The 18,825-nt window shown below is 47.0% G+C and overlaps 1 protein-coding gene across 3 annotated transcripts in view; it reads left to right on the top strand.

The window, feature by feature from the left end:
* The window catches only part of SDK1 (sidekick cell adhesion molecule 1), an 871,941-nt gene that overhangs the window by 710,457 nt on the left and 142,659 nt on the right, over positions 1–18,825 (top strand). For all 3 annotated transcript variants that reach the window (XR_013760645.1, XR_013760646.1, XM_079120438.1), the window contains exons 18-21: positions 2,779–2,894; positions 4,853–5,045; positions 11,024–11,122; positions 17,568–17,759. Coding sequence is in view for 1 of the 3 variants with exons in the window: in XM_079120438.1 (XP_078976564.1) it covers positions 2,779–2,894; positions 4,853–5,045; positions 11,024–11,122; positions 17,568–17,759 (600 nt within the window). In the remaining 2 variants the exon portion in view is untranslated. The remainder of the gene's footprint in view (positions 1–2,778; positions 2,895–4,852; positions 5,046–11,023; positions 11,123–17,567; positions 17,760–18,825) is intronic.

Here is an 18,825-nt window from a genome sequence, read left to right as displayed (position 1 = left end):
ATTTGTTTGAAAGACTATCTCTGTGGTTTATTGAAAACCAGTTGATACATGTGTGAGTAATTTTTGGACTCTGTTCTAGATCATTAATCAATATGTCCATCCATTTTCCAGTAACACCCTGTTTTAATTACTGTAGATTTACAGTTAGTCTTTAAGTATTGAAGTTTGCCCATCTCTTTTTCAAAATTGTTTTGGCTATTCTAATTACTTTGCCTTTCTATATAAATTTTAAAATCCCCTTTCCAATTTCTAAAAAGTATCCAGCTGTGACTTTGGAGATCAGTTTGGGGAGAACGGTCATCTCTACTCTGTTGTCTTCCAACCTCTTAATATGCTGTGACTGCATTACCTAGGTCCTTGCTTTCTTTCATCAGTGTTTCTTAGTTTTCGCCGTATAAACCTTGTATGTTGTTTGCGTCTATTTCATGTCTTTATTTCTACCTTAAACAGCATTGGCTTTTTTAAGATTTCAATCTCCAGTTGTGTGTTGCTTATGTTTGGAAATATAATTGATTTCTGTATTTTGATCTTGTGTCCTGTGAACTCTCTAACCTCACTTAGTTCTGGGAGCTTTTACTGTGTGGCCTCTTGGGAATTTTCCCCACAGACAGTCATAAGGTCTGTGAATAAAGAGCAGCTTCCTCGCTTTCATATCTGTGAGCCTTTCACTTCTTCATGCATTACTGTCCCGGTTTGGATTTCCAGAATAGGGATGGAGAAGATATCTTTTTCTCATCCTTGATCTTAGGTGTCTGCTCTCAGCCTCTCATCTTAAATGAGACATCAGTTGTAGGTGCTTTATAAACACACTTTTATCAAGTTTATGAACTTCCTTTAAATTCCTTCTTTGCTGAGAGGTGGATTTTTTTTTAAAAAATCATGATTGAATGTTATAATTTATTAAATGCTCTTCTAAACCCATTAAGATGACAGTGTTTGTTCTTTATTCTGTCAATAGGGCATTTTACTTTGATTAATACTCAAATGCTAGACCAGCCTTGCAGTTATAAGATAAATTCCACTTATCAGGATAGATTATGATTTTTATATACTGCTGAGTTTTATTTTCTAACATTTTTGTTGAGTAATTTTTGAACTTGTGTTTAGGACGGACATTGGTCTGTAATTTTCTTTTTCTCTTAATGTTCCTTTTTTCTGATGTTGCTATCAGGGTAATGCTTTAGAACTAATTAAATTATTCCTCAAATGTTTGGTGAAATTCTCCAATGAAATATTCAGAATTTGCATCTTTGTTTCTGTGTATGTGAGCATCCTTTCTGTGTGTCTGTGGCTCCCAATGATTCTATACCGTCAAGTGACCCACACCGCCAAACAGCCAGCTTCACTTTCCTCACCCAGCTGTAGAGTGGTCATCTGGGGGTGTGGGAGTGGGCAGACTCCCAGGCACAGTATCCCTGTGGTCGTTTTTAATCCACACATTTCACATGGGTGCTGAGAGGGAGGTTGGACAGTTTCCTTGGTGACTTGCGGAGGAAAAGGTGAGGGGACGACGTGGCTGTGATCAGCAGCAGGTGGAAAGCCAGGTGACTTGGCTAGAGGGGCACAAGGACTCTGACGTTGCCCATCTCCACCTGAGGAGATGAGCTCGTGAAGAGGAGAACCATGAAAGGGCGAAGATTTTTAACAGGACCACGTTCTGATCCATGCGTCCTGTGGCAGGAGACCCTTGCCATTGTTTGTGTCCTGGGAGTCAAAGGATCCTTTAGTCTCCATGCCTCACTTTTGAAACAAGGACCTGAAGGGCCAGGACCATCCTTTTGTCCTGCAGAAGGTCTGATGGTCCAACCAGTGGCTACTCTTCGTAGGCCACTGGGGTTGCCCACCTTGAAAAGTCAGCCCGGTCACCACTGCCCTTCCCACAAAGCTTTCGATTCCCCCTGATACACGTGGCCAGCTACTGTGCAGGATGTGTTTGTCAACTCCAAGGGGACCCTGCCACCTCCTCGCTCCTATTGCCCCGCACCCCTGCCTGGCTCAGCTCACCACTTCCCACCTCACCAGGCTCCTTCCAGTGCTACGCTGGTGCCCACTATTCCCCAGCCAGAGTGCCATCTCCAGGTCTGTCCCCCTCCAAGGTGAGCCTTTCCTTCAGTGGAGGCCACGTGAAGCCTTCCCTCCCTTTAGATGGTCACCTGCTCCCATGCGCCCTTCCAGGAGCAGCCCCATCAGAACACACAGCCCTCAGAGAAGGGTAGTCATTGGATTCTAGGGCTGTTCAGCCAAACCAAGAAGCCCTGGGGAAAGCCCAAGGTAGTTGCCTAGGTTGACCAGGGAAATTTAGCTTTCAAAGGAATAAACAACAAAATGTATGGGAAGCAGGCAGCTGTTTTGTTTTGCTTGCTTGCTTTTTACATATAAAGAATAACTGGGCTTGAACATGGAGTTGGGCAATGGTGGGGGGTTTCGGATGATACCCTGCCGGCATCTCGCTATCGGGCAACTGAAAAAGGAATCCAAGAAAGGCTTTGCTGCTGTCCATCTTGAATTTGTGGGAAAGGCTCTTATGTAGATGGAGAAGATGGTCTAGACCAGTGTTCTGCCCATGCCTTAAGGAATTCCAACAGAAAATGAGAACTAGCCCAATTCCATCTTTGTAATGCCACTATTAGCCTCCAAAAACATTTCTCACCCCTCCTGTTCTCGGTCTGTAATTGCCTGTGAGTCCTGAGTGTCGGCTAAGGGTTTCTTTTTCATCTCTCCTCCCCACTGTGCTTCCTGCCATTTGTTTCGCTGTCTCCAATGACCACCTTGGAACAGTGCCCACCGCGCCCCCGCAGAACGTGCAGGCGGAAGCGGTGAACTCCACCACCGTGCAGTTCCTGTGGAACCCGCCCCCTCAGCAGTTCATCAACGGCATCAACCAGGGATATAAGGTACTGGACCTCAGACTGGAGCCTCTGGGTGGCTCTCGTGGTCTGTGATGACCAGGGAAAACCCAGTGCATGAAATACAAAGCGTCTTGACCTTGGTAGGGTCACCATTTATCCAAGGTCTTATCATCAGCTCTCCTGGCTCAGAACTCAAGTGATCAGTCATCAAGGAGATGGCTCATACATAAAAGAGCAGAGTCTTAGAAGAAAGGCATTCATTTTCAGTGGCTTTGGGAGATGTGTCAGGGTTGATTGAAGTCAGCATGTGTCCCAGCCACTCTTCCTGGAGGGGAGCTTGCTGGCTGAACACATACTCAGAGCAGAGGATGCTGTGCAAGAGCCACAGGATGAGGAGGCTCCTTCCTCCCACGCTCTGCTTCAGGGAGAGTTGTGTTTAAAGAAGTGAGGCAAGTTGATTCAGGATACTTGATCAAACTGAATTAGAGACGCAGACGAATTCCCACCACTCAACTTCTGTTGTCCTTAGTTACCAGAATCTGTTACCTTAATAGATTGACTTGAAGGCAGTTTCCAAAAGTATGACTCAAGCCAGACACAGTGGTGCACACCCGTAATCCCAGTGACTAGGGAGACTGAGGCAGAAGGATTAAGAATTTGAGGCCAACCTTAGCAACTTAGCGAGGCCCATCTTCAAAAAAAAAAAAACAAAAACAAAACAAACGCTGGGGATGTAGTTCAGTGGTGAATGTGTCCCTTGATTCAATCCCCAGTAACAAAAAACAAAAACAAAAAATCCAAGAGCAGAGTTCATCTTCCTCTTAAATAAATTTCTCTAGTAGGATTGGGAGCCTGCCTGCATTTCGCATATCCCATATAATCTTTCCTGGCAGGACTCAGGGAGTGGAGGAGGGGCTCCATCCTCTGTGCTTGAATCTGTGGTCATGTCGATTTCAGAGGGTATCGCTCCCCAGATACATGCTGTTGTGTCTTTTCCCCAATTTCGGTTCAACTTACTATAATACTTGTTTGTCTGCAAGGAGGGTAGCCGTGGCTGGAAGTTGGCCCTGCCTTTCCCTTTTCCTCAGAAGTACCTAAAATCAGAAGCTTTTTTGAAAGAAAATCGTACTGCTCAACCCAGATGCTTTGGCCCCCCTGCTTTTCCTGCCAGGTCTGATCGCAGGACTACAGGGCTCATTTGATGGCTCGGTTGTCAGTTTGATCTGCTTAGAAGCACCATGTGTCCTCCAGCACGCCAGCTCTCAGGACTAATTAGTCCTAGAGATGTTTGGTGTCAAAGGAATTAAAACTCACACATACATAATGTTGCCACAGCATGAAAGCTACTTTCCATGGAATGTGTACATCTACTTTATTGCTTTAAAATTTTAACCAGGGGCTGGGATTATAGCTCTGTGGAAGAGCACCTGCTTGGCATGAGCAAGGCCTTGGTTTCAATCCCCAGCACACAAAGTGAAAAATAAAATTAAATAAAATTTTGACCCATCTCCTCAAATCTTTTTCAGGAAACTAGTGTAATATCAATTATAAATAATTAAGACTGTTTCTATTAAATCTTCTTGAGTCAGAGTAGATGACTATCGGGAGAAATGTATGTGTCTGTCTCTTTACATGGATTCATTTGAATTTTAAAATGATGTCATTTTATTCCTTACTTTGAATTTTAAAATGATGTCATATTATTCCTTAACTTATTGATTTAAAAAATATATACATGCTCTTAGGTGAAGGTTTGAAGGAATGTCCATTATTCCATGAATTAATTATTTTACCTACATGTGAAATGAAATGTGTATATACACATTGCATATAATAATTTGAGTTATCTTAAATTCATTTTTTAAATGAGATTATAATATGTAAGATTTATGGGTTTATCTAATTATAACTGAGCTTATCCTACCGCTTGCAAAATAAAATTCTAGTAGTCTTTAGTGAGAAAATTCAATTAAAACGACTTCTTTCAACCCATTCACTCCCAGCTTCTCGCATGGCCAGCAGATGTCCCTGAAGCAGCCGCTGTGGTCACCATTGCCCCAGACTTCCATGGAATCCACCATGGGTACATAACAAACTTGAGGAAGTTCACTGCCTACTTCACGTCAGTCCTGTGTTTCACCACCCCGGGCGACGGGCCTCCAAGCACACCCCAGCTCGTGTGGACTCATGAGGACAGTGAGTATTCTTCTCCACGTGTCTCACCAAGCCTGTCTCCCAGAGTCCATTGTCAACAGATGTGGCCACTGTTTCCAGCACTGGGCCAGGGCAGAGACAGGCATGAGGAAGCCCCATGTTCTCAGAGGGCCTGCAGTCTGCTCACCTGGGGCAGGTAAGTAGTTGAATGGCTGATAATGCTTCAGGAAGGTGGTCCAAGGAATGAGCAAGGAGCTCTGGGGACAGAGATCGGAGACTAGTCCTGCCTGCCCTGTGTCCACTCCTTCAGTCTTGATGAGCTTGCTCGTCACCCACTTCTAGTCCACTCACCTCCTTCCTCGACTGCCATCAATGCCCCCTAGCCTGTTCTGCTTCTGACTCTGTCCCGGGGTGTTCACCCAGCTCTTTTGAGCCCCTTGACTTTGGCTTTGGGTTATCTCCACTGTTGGATTCCATTCAGCTCCTCCTCTGCTCTCAAAGGAATCCATGAGATAGGAAAACACTGGGTGGCGAACTTATCCTGAGAAAATAATCACAGATAGAACACTGCCTTGTGTCCAGGGAGACAGATTACAGTTATCTGCAACTGGAAAATAAAAGAAAAAAAGAAAGAAGAAAAGCATGCAAATGTCCCAAGTGGGAAGGATTGGAAAAAATTATGGACTAACAATATAATGAACTTATAGTCATTTTAAAAACCAAAACTATAAAGATCAAAAATTTTGAAGTAAAATGGTCATAATATAATGCTAAGTGAAGGGAAAAAATAGTCTATAAAACTATGTGGGATCCAGATTTTACCAAGACACACTTGTATATACTTCTGATTTACTGTCTCTATGTGGTATGATTATGGATATTTTGTTTTTACATTTTCTTTGAATTTTTCTGCATTTTATAATTTCTGCCATGAGTATATACTCCCTTTACAAGGAGAGTTAACCTAGGGGAGGTGTTTTTTTCAGTCACACAGGGCCACACAGCACCCCTCTGGGTCTTGACTGGTCTCTGGGGATGGCTTAGCCTTCAGTACCTCTGCTCAACTCTAGCAGGAGACACTGCAGACATCAAGGACACCCAGGACCAGCCACCCCTGCCCTCTGAAATAGCATCCTTCTCTCACCCGGGTTCTTCCTCCCCTATCGCAGGGGATAAAGAATCTGACCTTGTGGAAGTATCCTGAATCACCTGGCTCCTCTCTACCCTGTCACTTCTCATGGTATCTCCTTAACCCACACGTTGCTCAGGTCTCCCTCTCCCCAGATGGGCAACCCCTGGCCTTGCCACTCCATGGACTTTTCCAGTTGGCTTCTTATTTCTTTTCCACATAAGCTATTGCTTTGATCTCCTGACTCCTATGCCCTCACAGATGGTTAGCAGTCTGATTTCAGCCCTCCCCCCTACTGCAGCCACCTTGCCATTGACTCAAGATCTATATCAGGAAGAACAGAACTTAGGTGTCTTGACCCTCTGAGACCATTGACCTCCCCCTAAAAAAAAAGATCAAAAGCAACCCTGCTGTTAACATCAATTGATCCTGGAAGTTCTTATACTGTGTCTTTGATCTTCTCTCTATTTTGTGTTTAAATGAACTTTTATTGAGAGAGTTACAGATTCCTGTGAGGTTGTAAGAATTATCAATGCGACGGTCATGTACCCTTTGCCCAGTTTCTCTAATAGCTGATACTTGCAAAGCTATAGTGTAGCATCACATCCAGGATTTTCATGCTGATAGCATTTGAAGACTTGATTTAGATTTCTCCAGGTTTTTGGTTCTCATCTGTGCAAATGTGTGCATTTAGTCCTATAACAGTCTATCACTGTGTAGGTTTGTGTATCTACCACCACATCCACTTAAGAACCTGAATGGTCCTGACACCACAGAGATCCTTAAGGTTCCTCTTCAACACCATGCCACCTTCCTACCTTTCTTCCTTTTTCATCCTTATGCCTTCTCTTCTGTTTGTTTTCTTGCCTTATTTGTAGTATCAAGAATTTCTATTTCTACCTTGAGTGTGAGTGGTAAGAGCAGACACTCTTAAGTGTTCCTCATCTCAGAAGGAAAATAGTCTTTCACTGTTAGGCAGAGTGGTTTTTGTAGATGTTCTCTGTCAAGTCGAGGTTGTTCCCCACTGTTACATTCTCAATCTGTTGAGAATTTTTGTCCCAAATACATATTTGATTTTTTCCCACATGCTTTTGCTGCATCAGTTGATATGATCATGCAATTTTTCTTCTTACCCTGTTGATCTGTTGGATTACACTGATTGATTTTGCAGTGTTGAATCAGCCTTGTGTACTTGGAATAAACCCCACCTGGTCACAGTGTATAATTCTTTTTATCTGCTTTTGGAGTCACTTGGCTGATATTTTGTGAAGGATTTTATCATCTAATTTTGTGAGAGATATTGGTCTGCGGTTTTCTTTTGGGTGGCAATACTAGCTCATGAAATATGTTTGGAAGTGTTCCCTTTTCTCTTGTCACCTGGAAGAGATTGTGTCAAATTCATGTTGATTCCTCTTCAAATGTTTGGTAGAAATTTCCGGTGGAACCCTCTGGGCCTGGAGATTTCTTTTGGAGGAAGGTTTTAATAATAAATTCAATGTCCTTAATGGTTTTAGGACAATTCAGGTTGTTTGTTTCACATCAGTTGAGTTTTAGTAGTTTGTGGTTGTCAAGGAATCATTCCTCTAAGAATTTGGATTTATGTGTATAAAATTGTTTGCAGAACTCCCTTATTATCTTTTCAAAGGCTGTAGGAGCTGTAGAGATATTCTCTATTTTGTTTCTGATGTTGTGACCTGTCTTCTTTTTAAACTTTGTCATTCTTCCTAAAGGTTCATCAATTTTGCTGATATTTTTAAAAAGAATCAGTTTCCTGTTTTGTTGATTTTTATATTATTTCCTATTTTCAATGCCATTGATTTCTGCTATTTATTATTCCTTCTCTCTTCTTGCTTTGGATTTTTTTCATCCTTTTTCTAATTTCTTGAGACAGGCACTTGGTTATTGAGCTGAGGACTTTCTTAATTTCTAGTGTAAGCATTTCAGTGCTATACAGATCACCCTAGGTGCAGCTTTAGCTGCACTGCACATATTTTGATATCCATGCTTTCATCTTCACTCAGTTCTATGTATTTATTTCCTTTGAGACCTCCTGTTTGACCTATGGTTATTGGGAAATCTCTATTTAACTGCTATGTGTTTGGAGATTTTCCTGTTGCCTTACTGCTGCTGTTGATTTCTAATCTGACTCCATTATGACCAGAAAACATGATTTCAGTTCTTTTAAATTTGTCAAGACTTGGTGACCCTTGGCAAAATGTTCAATGATTACTTTAAAAACACGTATATTTTGCTGTGGCATCTGCTTTTCAGTCATAAATTTTATGTACTCTTCATCAGAGAAAATAGGAAGTAATGTCATCCTTTCAGAATTTTCTAACTGAAACTTTGGTTATAGGCAGGGAGCCTACTTAACCTATTTAGAAGAATGTAGCATCCTTGTAAATGTGAAGTTGAAGGTGGGATAAAGTCGACTTAGGGAGTGCAGCCTTTAGGAGAACTTGTGTGTGGTCCCTGGGAATGGTCTTGGCCCTGTCCCCCCAGCTCCACCTACAGCTGGCCTTCTTTCCCAAAGCTTCAAGGGAACTTGAACTTGTTGGGGGAGGGGGACAGTAAAAAAGAAACAAAATAAATCTAAGTCCAGACACTGCCAGCTGGTTCTAGCAGAGCTGGAGGACAGCATTTTTGGGCAGAAATCCAGGAAGCAGATACACTGAGAATATAAAAGGCGCAAAAAGCTTTCTTTGCTACTCCATCGATCGAAAAAGAACAAGTCGGTTCAAAAACCTGTCAGAATGTCTTTCTGGGGGCTCACGGTTGTGGGGGGAGGAGACGGTCCTGACAGCCGTCCTACTTTACCATCTTCCAAGTGAGGAAAGCTACGTGTCAGGGCGCTTGAGCTCATCTAAAGTCTTTTGCAGGTGAATGTGGTTTCCAAGGCTGTTACCATTTTTTAAAAATCACAAGTTGTGTTAGAAAGCTCTGTCAGGGTACCAATTGGGAACCGGGTGTTGAATTCACCTAGAAATCTGTCCCTGTGCAGGCAGGACTGGCGGGAGCAGGAACAAGGACTGCAGAGTGAGGCATATCTGCAAGGACCCTGCCAACCCTCCTCTCCTGCAGGACAAGCCGCACCCTAGACTCCATGTGTTCCTATTTCTGTTTTAAGAGATTGCATTTTTTACAACTAAAAAGGTCTCAGTGCAGTCCTACGCAGCAGGTTCATGAGGGAGCCGGAGGGCACAGCACTGTCAATAGGAGCAGGGGCGTCCCCTGCCTGGCCAGAGCAGGTGCTCGCCTGACTTGTACACAGTCAGCAGTGTCCTTGTCTCACCTTCAGGCACCACCTTTTCTTCCTCTGTCTCCACTTCTGCCTTCAAACCAGCCTCTCTTTAGGACTTTGCCACTTGTCTCTCTCTTGAGAGGGGGTTGCACAGGGGCATTGTCAGAGGGCCATAGGCTCTGAAGAGTGGTAGGGGAACAGAGCAGATCTGAGCAACCCAGCTGCCTTTGTGGGAAACTGTGGGCAGAGGCACACCTGGGAGGTACCATTCGGCACCTGACCTGCTGGACTGTGGAGCCATCGTTCCACCCTGTAAGCCACCTCCTAAACATTTCCATTGCCATCTGTCCGTCCCCTAGGCCCTACATAGCCAGTGCCACTGTGGAGGGACCAGGTTAGATTGGGGAGTGCCCAGTGTCTATGAGAACATTGCTCTTGGCTCACACCCACACCAGTCACCTCTGGGCTGCACTGTCCTCTTCTTTCTAACCACCAGGCAGGTTGGGCTGACCCCACCAGGTGGCTGAAGGAGCTACAAAGGGCTCTAAACTGAGGTGCACTTCCCAGAGAGCTGCTGTCCAGCCTGCAGGCTTCTTGTTCCCTGTCCTGCTGTCCTCATAGCAAACAGATCTGCCCACCCACCTGCTGGACCAAGCCCTGTCCTCGAGTGGGTTGTTTCACTGAGCAGGATGTGGGCTTGGGTTGGTAACTCATGTTGTGTCCTCTCAGGTCTACTCTCTAGTGACAGAAATCTAACCTTTGGACCATATCCTCTGGTGATAGGATGGTCCTGCTAATAATTAATAATTATAGCAGTTAATGTTCAATGAACAGTTTCTTGGTGCCAAGGTAGAATTGGAGACATGTTTATTAGGTTTCATTCTCACAGTTACATTGTAGGATCATTTTTATTTTCCCATTTCACAGAGGAGCATACTAAGGCTTTGAGAGTTGAACTGCAGAGCTAGTGCACCGTGCAGCCAGGTCTCAAAGCCAGCTCTGCCTCCAGGTTAACCCTATCTCTGCTATTCCATCCTCCCTTAACAGGAGGGCTACAATGCAAAGAAACTCCTGGGAAAGGAACCATTTTTTACTGGCACTCTCCTGTACCTGTCTGCCCCTCTGGAATCCCTCAAGAGAAGGGAAGGGGCTTAGAGTCTGGAATTCTGGATCAGTCTCACAGGCATTGCCTGTGGGCCAGGTGTGGGCTGGTCCTTGTGTGGGCCAAGACACCTCTGATCTAGCTCCTGCAAGGCCCCACATAAGCCAGACATGTGACTGCAAATGCCTCTCCCTGTCAAAGGACACTCTATGATAGTGATCTATTCAGGATCTAACCAACCTGATTATTCTACTTAGATTAGATCAAGGAGAAAGACTGAGAATGAGTTATGTATAAATTTCCTGCTGCCCGTTACTTCAGTTCTTTTTGTGGCTGGGATGGAGTGGGTGAAATAATTTATGCCATGATAGTTAGGACACCTTTAACCCCATATCCCTTGTCCCCTCTCTACTTTTCCTGATGTTTCCTACAGGTTTCTACTGGCCCTGGCTCACCACTTTCTCCTGGTAGTTAGAACTTTCCACCAAGTCTGATTAAAAGAGAACTGGACTCTCATGTTGATAGGTGCCTCTATTTTTAATTGGTAGGACCAGGAGCTGTGGGACATCTAAGCTTCACAGAGATTCTGGATACATCTCTCAAGGTCAGCTGGCAGGAACCCCTGGAGAAAAATGGCATCATTACAGGTACGTGTCCCTGTATTCCACAAGAGGAAATGACGAGTGTGCCCTACACAAAGAGCCTCCAACAGAGAAGTGGACAGTGGGCACACATTGCGACCTTCTCAGAATAATGGAAATGTCTATCTAGCTGTGTGGCAGTCACAGCCACTGGGACTGGGCCACTCAGAGGTGGGAGTCATTTTACTGTGTGAGCAGAAGCCATAGAGTTTAGGGGTTTGTTCTCTTTATAGTCAAAAGCCTTGAAATTCTTTTTGATTAATGAGAATTGGTCATTTTATGAGATATTTGCTCACATGCATTTATCTCACTTAATTCTCTTAGTAATGTAGTATTCTGGCCAGAGGGTGGGGGACCTTTCCATCTTTCAGCAAGTGTTCATTGAAAGCCTGCCATCTGCAGCAGATTCCTAACATGGGGCCAGTAAGACGGTGACCAATATGCTTGCCCGCCAGGGTCCTGGTTCTCAAACCCTACTGCCATGAGTGGCAAAGCCAGAACAAAGTCCAGGTCATCTGAATCCAAATCCCTCGTTCTGAGCCCTCCTCACTGTGAGAAACCTAAGGATAAGGAGAATTCCAGCCTCAGGGGCCTTCTGGGTTGTGTGCAGCCTGGATGCACATGGCTGCCTCTCAGTGAGATTCCCCTCCTGTGGTGCAAGGTGCCTCTGGGAAGCAGCTTACATTTTGTAGGACTTTCAGTGATTTTATTTTATAGAAGAGGTTTCTGAAAATTGTTCAGGTTAAAGCTCAATTTAAATCTTAGTTTGAAAAGAAAGAAGTCTTGGTTCGATGAAACCAGCCTAGGCTTTAGCCTCGAATGAAGTTGGGAGGCCCCGTCTTTCAGCAGCAACTGACCTCCCAGGCCCTGTGACAACTGTGTAACCCCCTGGAGCTGTTAAGGGCTAACTGAAGCAAGTTGTACCGAGGAGGTGGCCCACTTTCTGGCCCTGAGCAGCTCAGCCACCAGTGGGCAGCCCTATTCTTTTCCAAAATATTTTTTGAAATTTTAAGCAAGCCATCTCATATCTTATTGCTCAGCCACACACACTGGGTACACACATCAGCACTCACTTGGCCAGTGGCATGGCACATCCCATTAAGGGCTCCTCCTAGATATTAAGCAGTCAGGTCCTTAGGGTCCAGGCAGTCCCAGCTCTGAGTGAGCCATTTGTGAGCACACAAGTCAGTCTGGAGCCTGAGCTGCCCGCAGCATGACGTGGTCACATTCTCAGACCCAGGGAGCCATGTGATTCCTTCAGCTCCCTGTGGTTCCTGGAGCAAACACATGCTGTCCAGTGTGTCTCGGAACCTGCGCAGGGAACCTGCTGCATGCAAATGAGCACAGGTGTCCTGTCATTGCTGCTGGGCTGGGGTGCTACAGGGCCTTCCTCCTGCCACCAGCATCCTGGATGGCAGCAACGATGACCTGGGGCACCCTGTTGCTTAGGCACCTCAGAGTTGCAGGAGGCTGCTGTCCTCTACCACTACAGAGGCATGGCCTGCACCCACCTTAGTGATAACACTGAGATAGGGCAGTGACTCCTACAGTCATGTGGCTCACAGTGGCCCTGCCAGCACCAGGACTGGCATCCATTCTCTCCTCTGCATCAAGTATGGGCCAGCTGTGAACTGTGCTCCTGCCCAATTGGAGGAACCCTATCTCCCCTGTCCAGCCTCCAGCAGGTCTCTCAAAGCCCTGGGCCGAGGAAGTACTGGCAGGCCTGCTCGGTAGGGTCAGACAGCATCAGCGCCTATGTGCTGAGAGCTTAGCAGCCACTGAAAATGATGCACATCAAGAGAATAGCACTCTGCTCCCTCTCTCCCTGCCCACAGCTGCTCACAGTGGCCATGTGCACCTACTGGGGCTGCCCAGCTGCTGGGCTGTGGGCTAACACCAACTGGCCCACCTTGACATTCCTGCCACTTGTGACTTCCTCCTCCACAGTGGTGTTTCCCGCCTTATCTCAGCAACAGGCAGAAGCTCTGCTATGTGAGGACAGGATGTGCAGAGGCAGGGGCACACTCTCCTCAGGACACTGTGAACTCCCTCAGGCGGTAGGGACAGGTGTCAGGCGCCCTGCATGTCACTGCAACAGGGGTCACTGCCTGGGAGTTCACTGCAAAGTCCAGCACCCCAGTACACAGCCCAGGAACTGTCCCCACCCTGACCTCCAGTCTCCTTCCAGCAGCAGAACTGGCACCTGCCTGCCACTGCTCCTGGGTATGTGTTCTGTGAGCAACTATGTCCACCAAAACCCTTCGCAGAGTGGGTGCACAGTTCTTCACAGGCCCTCGAGTTGATGCCACCTTGAACGTTTCACTGAAGTGACCATATCCTCTGGCTGCCTTAGAGAAGCTGATGTCTTGAAACACCCACTTTGGGGCATCCTGGGGCATCCAGGACTGGGAAGCAGCACTGTCCCAACTGGACCTCAACCCCAGTCTGTTGGCATGAGGTCTCTGCACAGGACTACAGGCACCAAGCATAAGAATAAGAAAACCCTCCTGTCACCTGGCATGGAAAGAAGTCACCAGAGTGGAGACAGAAGGGACACAATGGAAAGCAGGGTCCCCACTGGTCCGCATTGCTTTACGCCACGCTAAGGATGGAGAATCAGTCCATGGAGTGGCGGGTGTGGGGTGCCCACGGCTCAGGAGGGCTACACGTTGGTCAGACAGCTTCAGTCTGGCCCTGAACTCGCACCCCTCAGGGCGACCTCAGCACTGAGCAAAGCTACGCTTGCTGCCAACTCAGAAGTGGGCAGCTGAGGGAGAGAGACTGGCAATTCCTCTCCGCCCAGTCAGCATTTCAAGGCAGTCTGCCGTGTTCTAGAACCCTGACTGAGACTCCTAGGTCGACAGCTAGGAGACAGAAGGGTGTCCGTGTCACAGACACAGCCATAGCCTGCCCTGTGCCTTCAGCACCACCAGTCTTCGTCCTCACTGTAAAGCTTGAGAGAGCGGCAGGCACAGTGGCTCGAGCTCCCCAGCGTCGCACCGCCACGCGTGGTTGCCAATACTTCCAATTTATGATCCGCTGCTCTTGCCAGCTAATAGGGCTTAATGAACTCATTTTTGTATTTTATTTAAACAAATACCTGTAGTTACAAGGAAACGCCTATGGTTTATTGTGGAACTTGACCTTCGGAATGCTGGCTCTTCTGAGTTGGAGTCTGCCAGCCTGCCCCCTACCACTGCCTGGGCTGGTGGCGATGGTGCTGCCACAGACTCTGACCCTCCTCTCAGGGGACCACGTTGTCCCCACATCACTGCACCTGGCCTGTGTTTCTCTCTGTTCCTGCCCACACTATAAAGCACACCCCCATCCCCAGGAGCTGAGCAGCGCCATAGAGGACGAGGTTCTAGAGGGTAAGCTGGATGGCTGTGTCACTAGGGCATCAGCTAGTCACCTCCCTGTGACGCCTACCCTCAGTGCAGCTTCCATGGCTCTGGATGCTCTGCCAACAGCGGCACCCCGCGTGGAATCTCCCATGGAACATGCCAGCAGCACCACAAAGGCCTGTTTGTTCTGGAGATATTTTATTAAGTACAGCAAAGGAAGACCTGTATCTGCAGGCCAACCTGGCCCCGGAGCCCACCTCGGGGATGTTGGTGCCCACCCTCCCCAAGACTTGGCCCTCAGGGCCAGCTGTTGCTGAAGGCCACTGCAGGGAGCGCTCTCACTGATCGCTTGGTCCTGTGCCCTGCACATCGTATGGTCAGAGCCTGTTGGAAACCATGCTTTATCAGCCTGGCCACATCAAGCACCCCCGTGCCTCCGTTTTAATTTCAGGCCAGAATGAGAGGGAAATGCCGAGCTGGGAAGGCCAAGCACCCACCCAAGTAAATTGCCCATTGGGCTCTTATTGTAAATTTTGGTATCTTCCACTCTCCCTCTGTAAACTCTGATTTATGAGGGCCAGGATGCAGACAGACAGTTTGTGATTGGATGCACTGCTCTCTTGTAGAGAATTTACTTCACATCAACAGAAAATTATTTCTGAAGCTCCTCTGGTCGTTAGTCTCAGTTAGGCAGCCTTTCGGAGCAGGTGGACGCCAAGCTGGAGGCTCCCGGCCCCTGGCTCCGGGTGCCCCTCCCTCCTCTCAAGCACTGGAGCCAGATGAAACATTCGCGGCCAGAGCTGCCAGAGGCCATCCGGCACAGCCCCAAAGCTGTGCACAAGTGGGAGGGCATCCCCAGCTGCCACGTGCCCCCCACCCTGTCTATCTGTGGGCTCGCAAGTGTCCTGTGCTGCTCTTTATCATGAAGTCCAGGCCAGTGCTTTCTCTCTGCTGGTACTTTTCTTGGGCCTTGCTGAGCAGAGCAGCCTCTTTAGTTGTCCATTTGGTTTCTGTTCATATTCATAACAATTTGAGCATACTATATTATCAATTTTGATTCTAATAAATCCCAACAATGCGTTGCTTACTAAAGAGGCTGGGGCTGGAATCACTGTGTCTCAGCTCCCAGTTGACCTGGTGAGCAGGAAGCTGTATTTTAGTAAATTCTGATGAATAACCATCTTTAAACAAGTAAAATTTCCTGACAGACAAGGTGGAAGCATTCCACAAAGCCTCCCCTTCCTGTGTGCTCAGAGCAGACCCCAAATGTCACGTTGTTTAAACATTTATCAGTCATGACCAGCCAAGGTCAGGGATGGCTTTCATATTCCTCAGACACTTAGAGAAGTTGGCAAGGGGGCTCTTGGGAGGCAGGAAGTTGTCGTGCTGAGGAGAAGGCTGGATCTGGAGATGCATCTTGGTTTCTGGCCCTGAACCATTTCCTCCTTTGTAAAATGAGGGTGGTGGCTTTCCACGGTCACAAGCGTTTTGTGCGGGTTACGTTAGGAGTACTTAGAACACTCCAGGGGCCTTGTGCATACCCTGCTTGGTGTTGTTAGTATTCGTTGTCCCGAAGGTTTTTGTTTTATTAATTGTGCAATTATTTCCAAAATTAGCTAAAAGGAAAGACCTAATGGGGAGCCTGGTGACCTTGGCGCTGTCTATACAGATGAGCAGGCTGGGTGGCAAGTCAGAGGAGGAGGCTGAGACCCAACCTTGGGGGAGTCAGGAGGAGGCAGTGGCCAGGGGTCAGCAAGCCAGCTCTGTGTGAAGGAAAAAGGGACTAAGTCCCAAAAGGAAGTGGGAGCCTGCACAGAGGAGGGTGGCTTAGGGGTCCACATGGCTGGAGCAGAGAGTGGCACCCTCCCAGCCACTGGCCATTGTAATTCCTGGTGCTCTGGTGGCCCTGAGGCACCATGGCCAGCAGCCCTCAGGGATCTTTGTTCCTTTGCTGTTCCCGGATGAACCACCCAGCTTGAGAATGTCTGGGTCAGCACACTGAGGCCACTCAGCTGCATGACGACTATGGGGGCAGTGAGCAGGGACTTGATTTTGACATTAGTTTTTTTTTCTTGTTTTTTTTTTTTTTTTCCCTAAAATATTAAAGTCCCAAGATGCTTTCCTCTAAATTCTTGTTCACCTACAAATGCAACTTTCTAGCTTTATTTATTACTTTCATCAGAAAGAGAAGGAAGTTAGGATGCGTCCTGGTGCTTCAGCATCCCCAAGCTTATTGACTGAGGAGAAGGGGGAGCAAGCGCTTTCAGCGGTTTTCCTGTATCTTGGACCCAAGAGCTCTTTCCATCACCATCTCCCTCTTTATTTAAAAGACACATTAAGCGTTCTCTACCCCTCTGAGGCAGGCGACTCAGGCACTAGTCAGATCTCTTTTTCTCCAATCCTCAAATTGTGAGAGTTGGATAAATTGTGATCCTGAAGCCCCGCAGGACTGAACAGAGTATAGGGGGAAATTAAATTTTGCTAGGAAAACAGAATATCCAAAGAGGGGAGAGGGAGAGCTAGAAGCAAAATTCATGCACTCAGGTAAAAAGGAACTTTTCCAAGGACAGCACTTTGCAAACTGGAAGAGTGGCCTGTCAATCATCCAAAAAAGGAAAAAGTAGAAGCGATCCATAAACTAGCTGCAACCCAAACACAAGCCATTGATTTAGGGCACAGTATAATGAAAATAGCAGCTTCTTAAAATGGAAATATTGACAGAATGCACCACACATAACTAGACAAGAGGAGCTACGCCAAGCAAGCAGCTGACGATAATCGCTCATCACTCCTTGGTCTGCACACCAGGTTCTAGGGCCATCAGACCAGCAGACAGGTTCCTGTCCTCATGAGGCTCATTGTGTTTGGGAAAGACAGACCACTGAGGTGGGAGAAGGGGCATGGTGAACTTCCATGGGGCATAAAGGAAGGAGCCCTGACTCAGTTCCATTTGGGCACGGCCATGAATTCCACTGTGACCTTGTCAGATCCAGCTGAGCTTCCTCCTGACCCCAACTGTCCCAGATCTGCCAAGATAATGGCATGGCATCCAGTCTCAATTCTCAGCCTGGTGGAAGTCCCGACTCAACTCTTGTCTGTCCTTTCAGGCTATCAGATTTCCTGGGAGGTGTATGGGAAGAATGACTCTCGGCTCATGCACACCCTCAATAGCACAACACATGAATATAAAATCAAAGGACTGTCATCCCTCACCACCTACACCATTGATGTGGCAGCCTTGACTGCAGCAGGGGTGGGCCTGGCCACCTCATCCACCATCTCTTCTGGAGTCCCCCCAGGTCGGTAAGATCCGGGTGCACCTTTCCTGCTTTTGTCTTTCCTGTAGAGATTCCTGACCCTCAAGGTCAATGGCGTTCCTGAGTGCCTTGAACAGGGTGGGGTGTCAGCCTCCTGCTGGACCACTCTGGACAGGAAGGCAAGCAGGCATCGATCCGCCTGCAGCCTAGCTTTCCAGCATATCCAATGGGGCTTGCCCTCATCTCTCCTGAGAGTGGAAATGTGCTGAAGGGGAAGGAGAGGTGCTGATTCCGTGAAGCCTGATCCTGGACTGGAGAGCCTCAGGTTCCTGCCCGTCAGGGGCCCCACCAGCCAAGGACCATATGCAGGCAGACATCTTTGGGAGCGAGAAATAAGAAATACTCAGGTTGCCATTAAGAATAGGAAGCATAGAGCTTTACTCACTTTACAAAGCAGTAAAAATTGAGGAAGCAGAAAAAGAAGCATGAGACAGTAGGAATTCCGAACAGGCCAAGGGGCAGGGGTCAGAGCTGGGTGTGTGCACTTGGCAAGCCACCCTCGCCTGGTTGGCTCTTTGGTGCTGCCAGGCTTTTACCTGTCCTTTTGAAATTCAGCTTATCTCCCTAAATGTTCCATGCACTCATTCCAGCTTTAGAAAATTGCTACCCATCTCTTTTTTCTCCAATGTTAAAGTTTATGTTTAAAATGAAGGTGTTTTTTCCAGAGAATTATAAATACATGTGAATGTGAGACAATATCTTGGGGATGTCAGAGCAGTTCTTTAATTAAAGCTTTAAGTCTCCTGCCATTTAAAAGATGTCAAGTGGCCTTATTTGGGTATTTGAGAAGAGTAGGACTGCTTCATGTGTAGGGCCTGAAAGGCCCATGGGAAGCCACACCTGTCCCCAAACTCACCCCACTTTCAGTTCAGGCTTCACGATCCAATTATTCTCTTGATAGAGGGGCATGCGTGATTGAAAGAGAACACACGATACCTAAAACAGACAGCGAAAGTCCCCACGTGAGCCATGATCACCATCCTGTACCTCCCCTGTGGTGCCCCTCAGTTGCCAGGTTGTTTGTGATCTCTCTGCCACCAGACACTGC

The sequence above is a fragment of the Sciurus vulgaris genome (assembly GCF_902686455.1).
Source record: "Sciurus vulgaris genome assembly, chromosome: 18".
Classification (NCBI taxonomy): domain Eukaryota; kingdom Metazoa; phylum Chordata; class Mammalia; order Rodentia; family Sciuridae; genus Sciurus; species Sciurus vulgaris.
The sequence above is the reverse complement of the archived record's forward strand: the minus strand, read 5'-3'. Positions and strand labels throughout refer to the sequence as shown.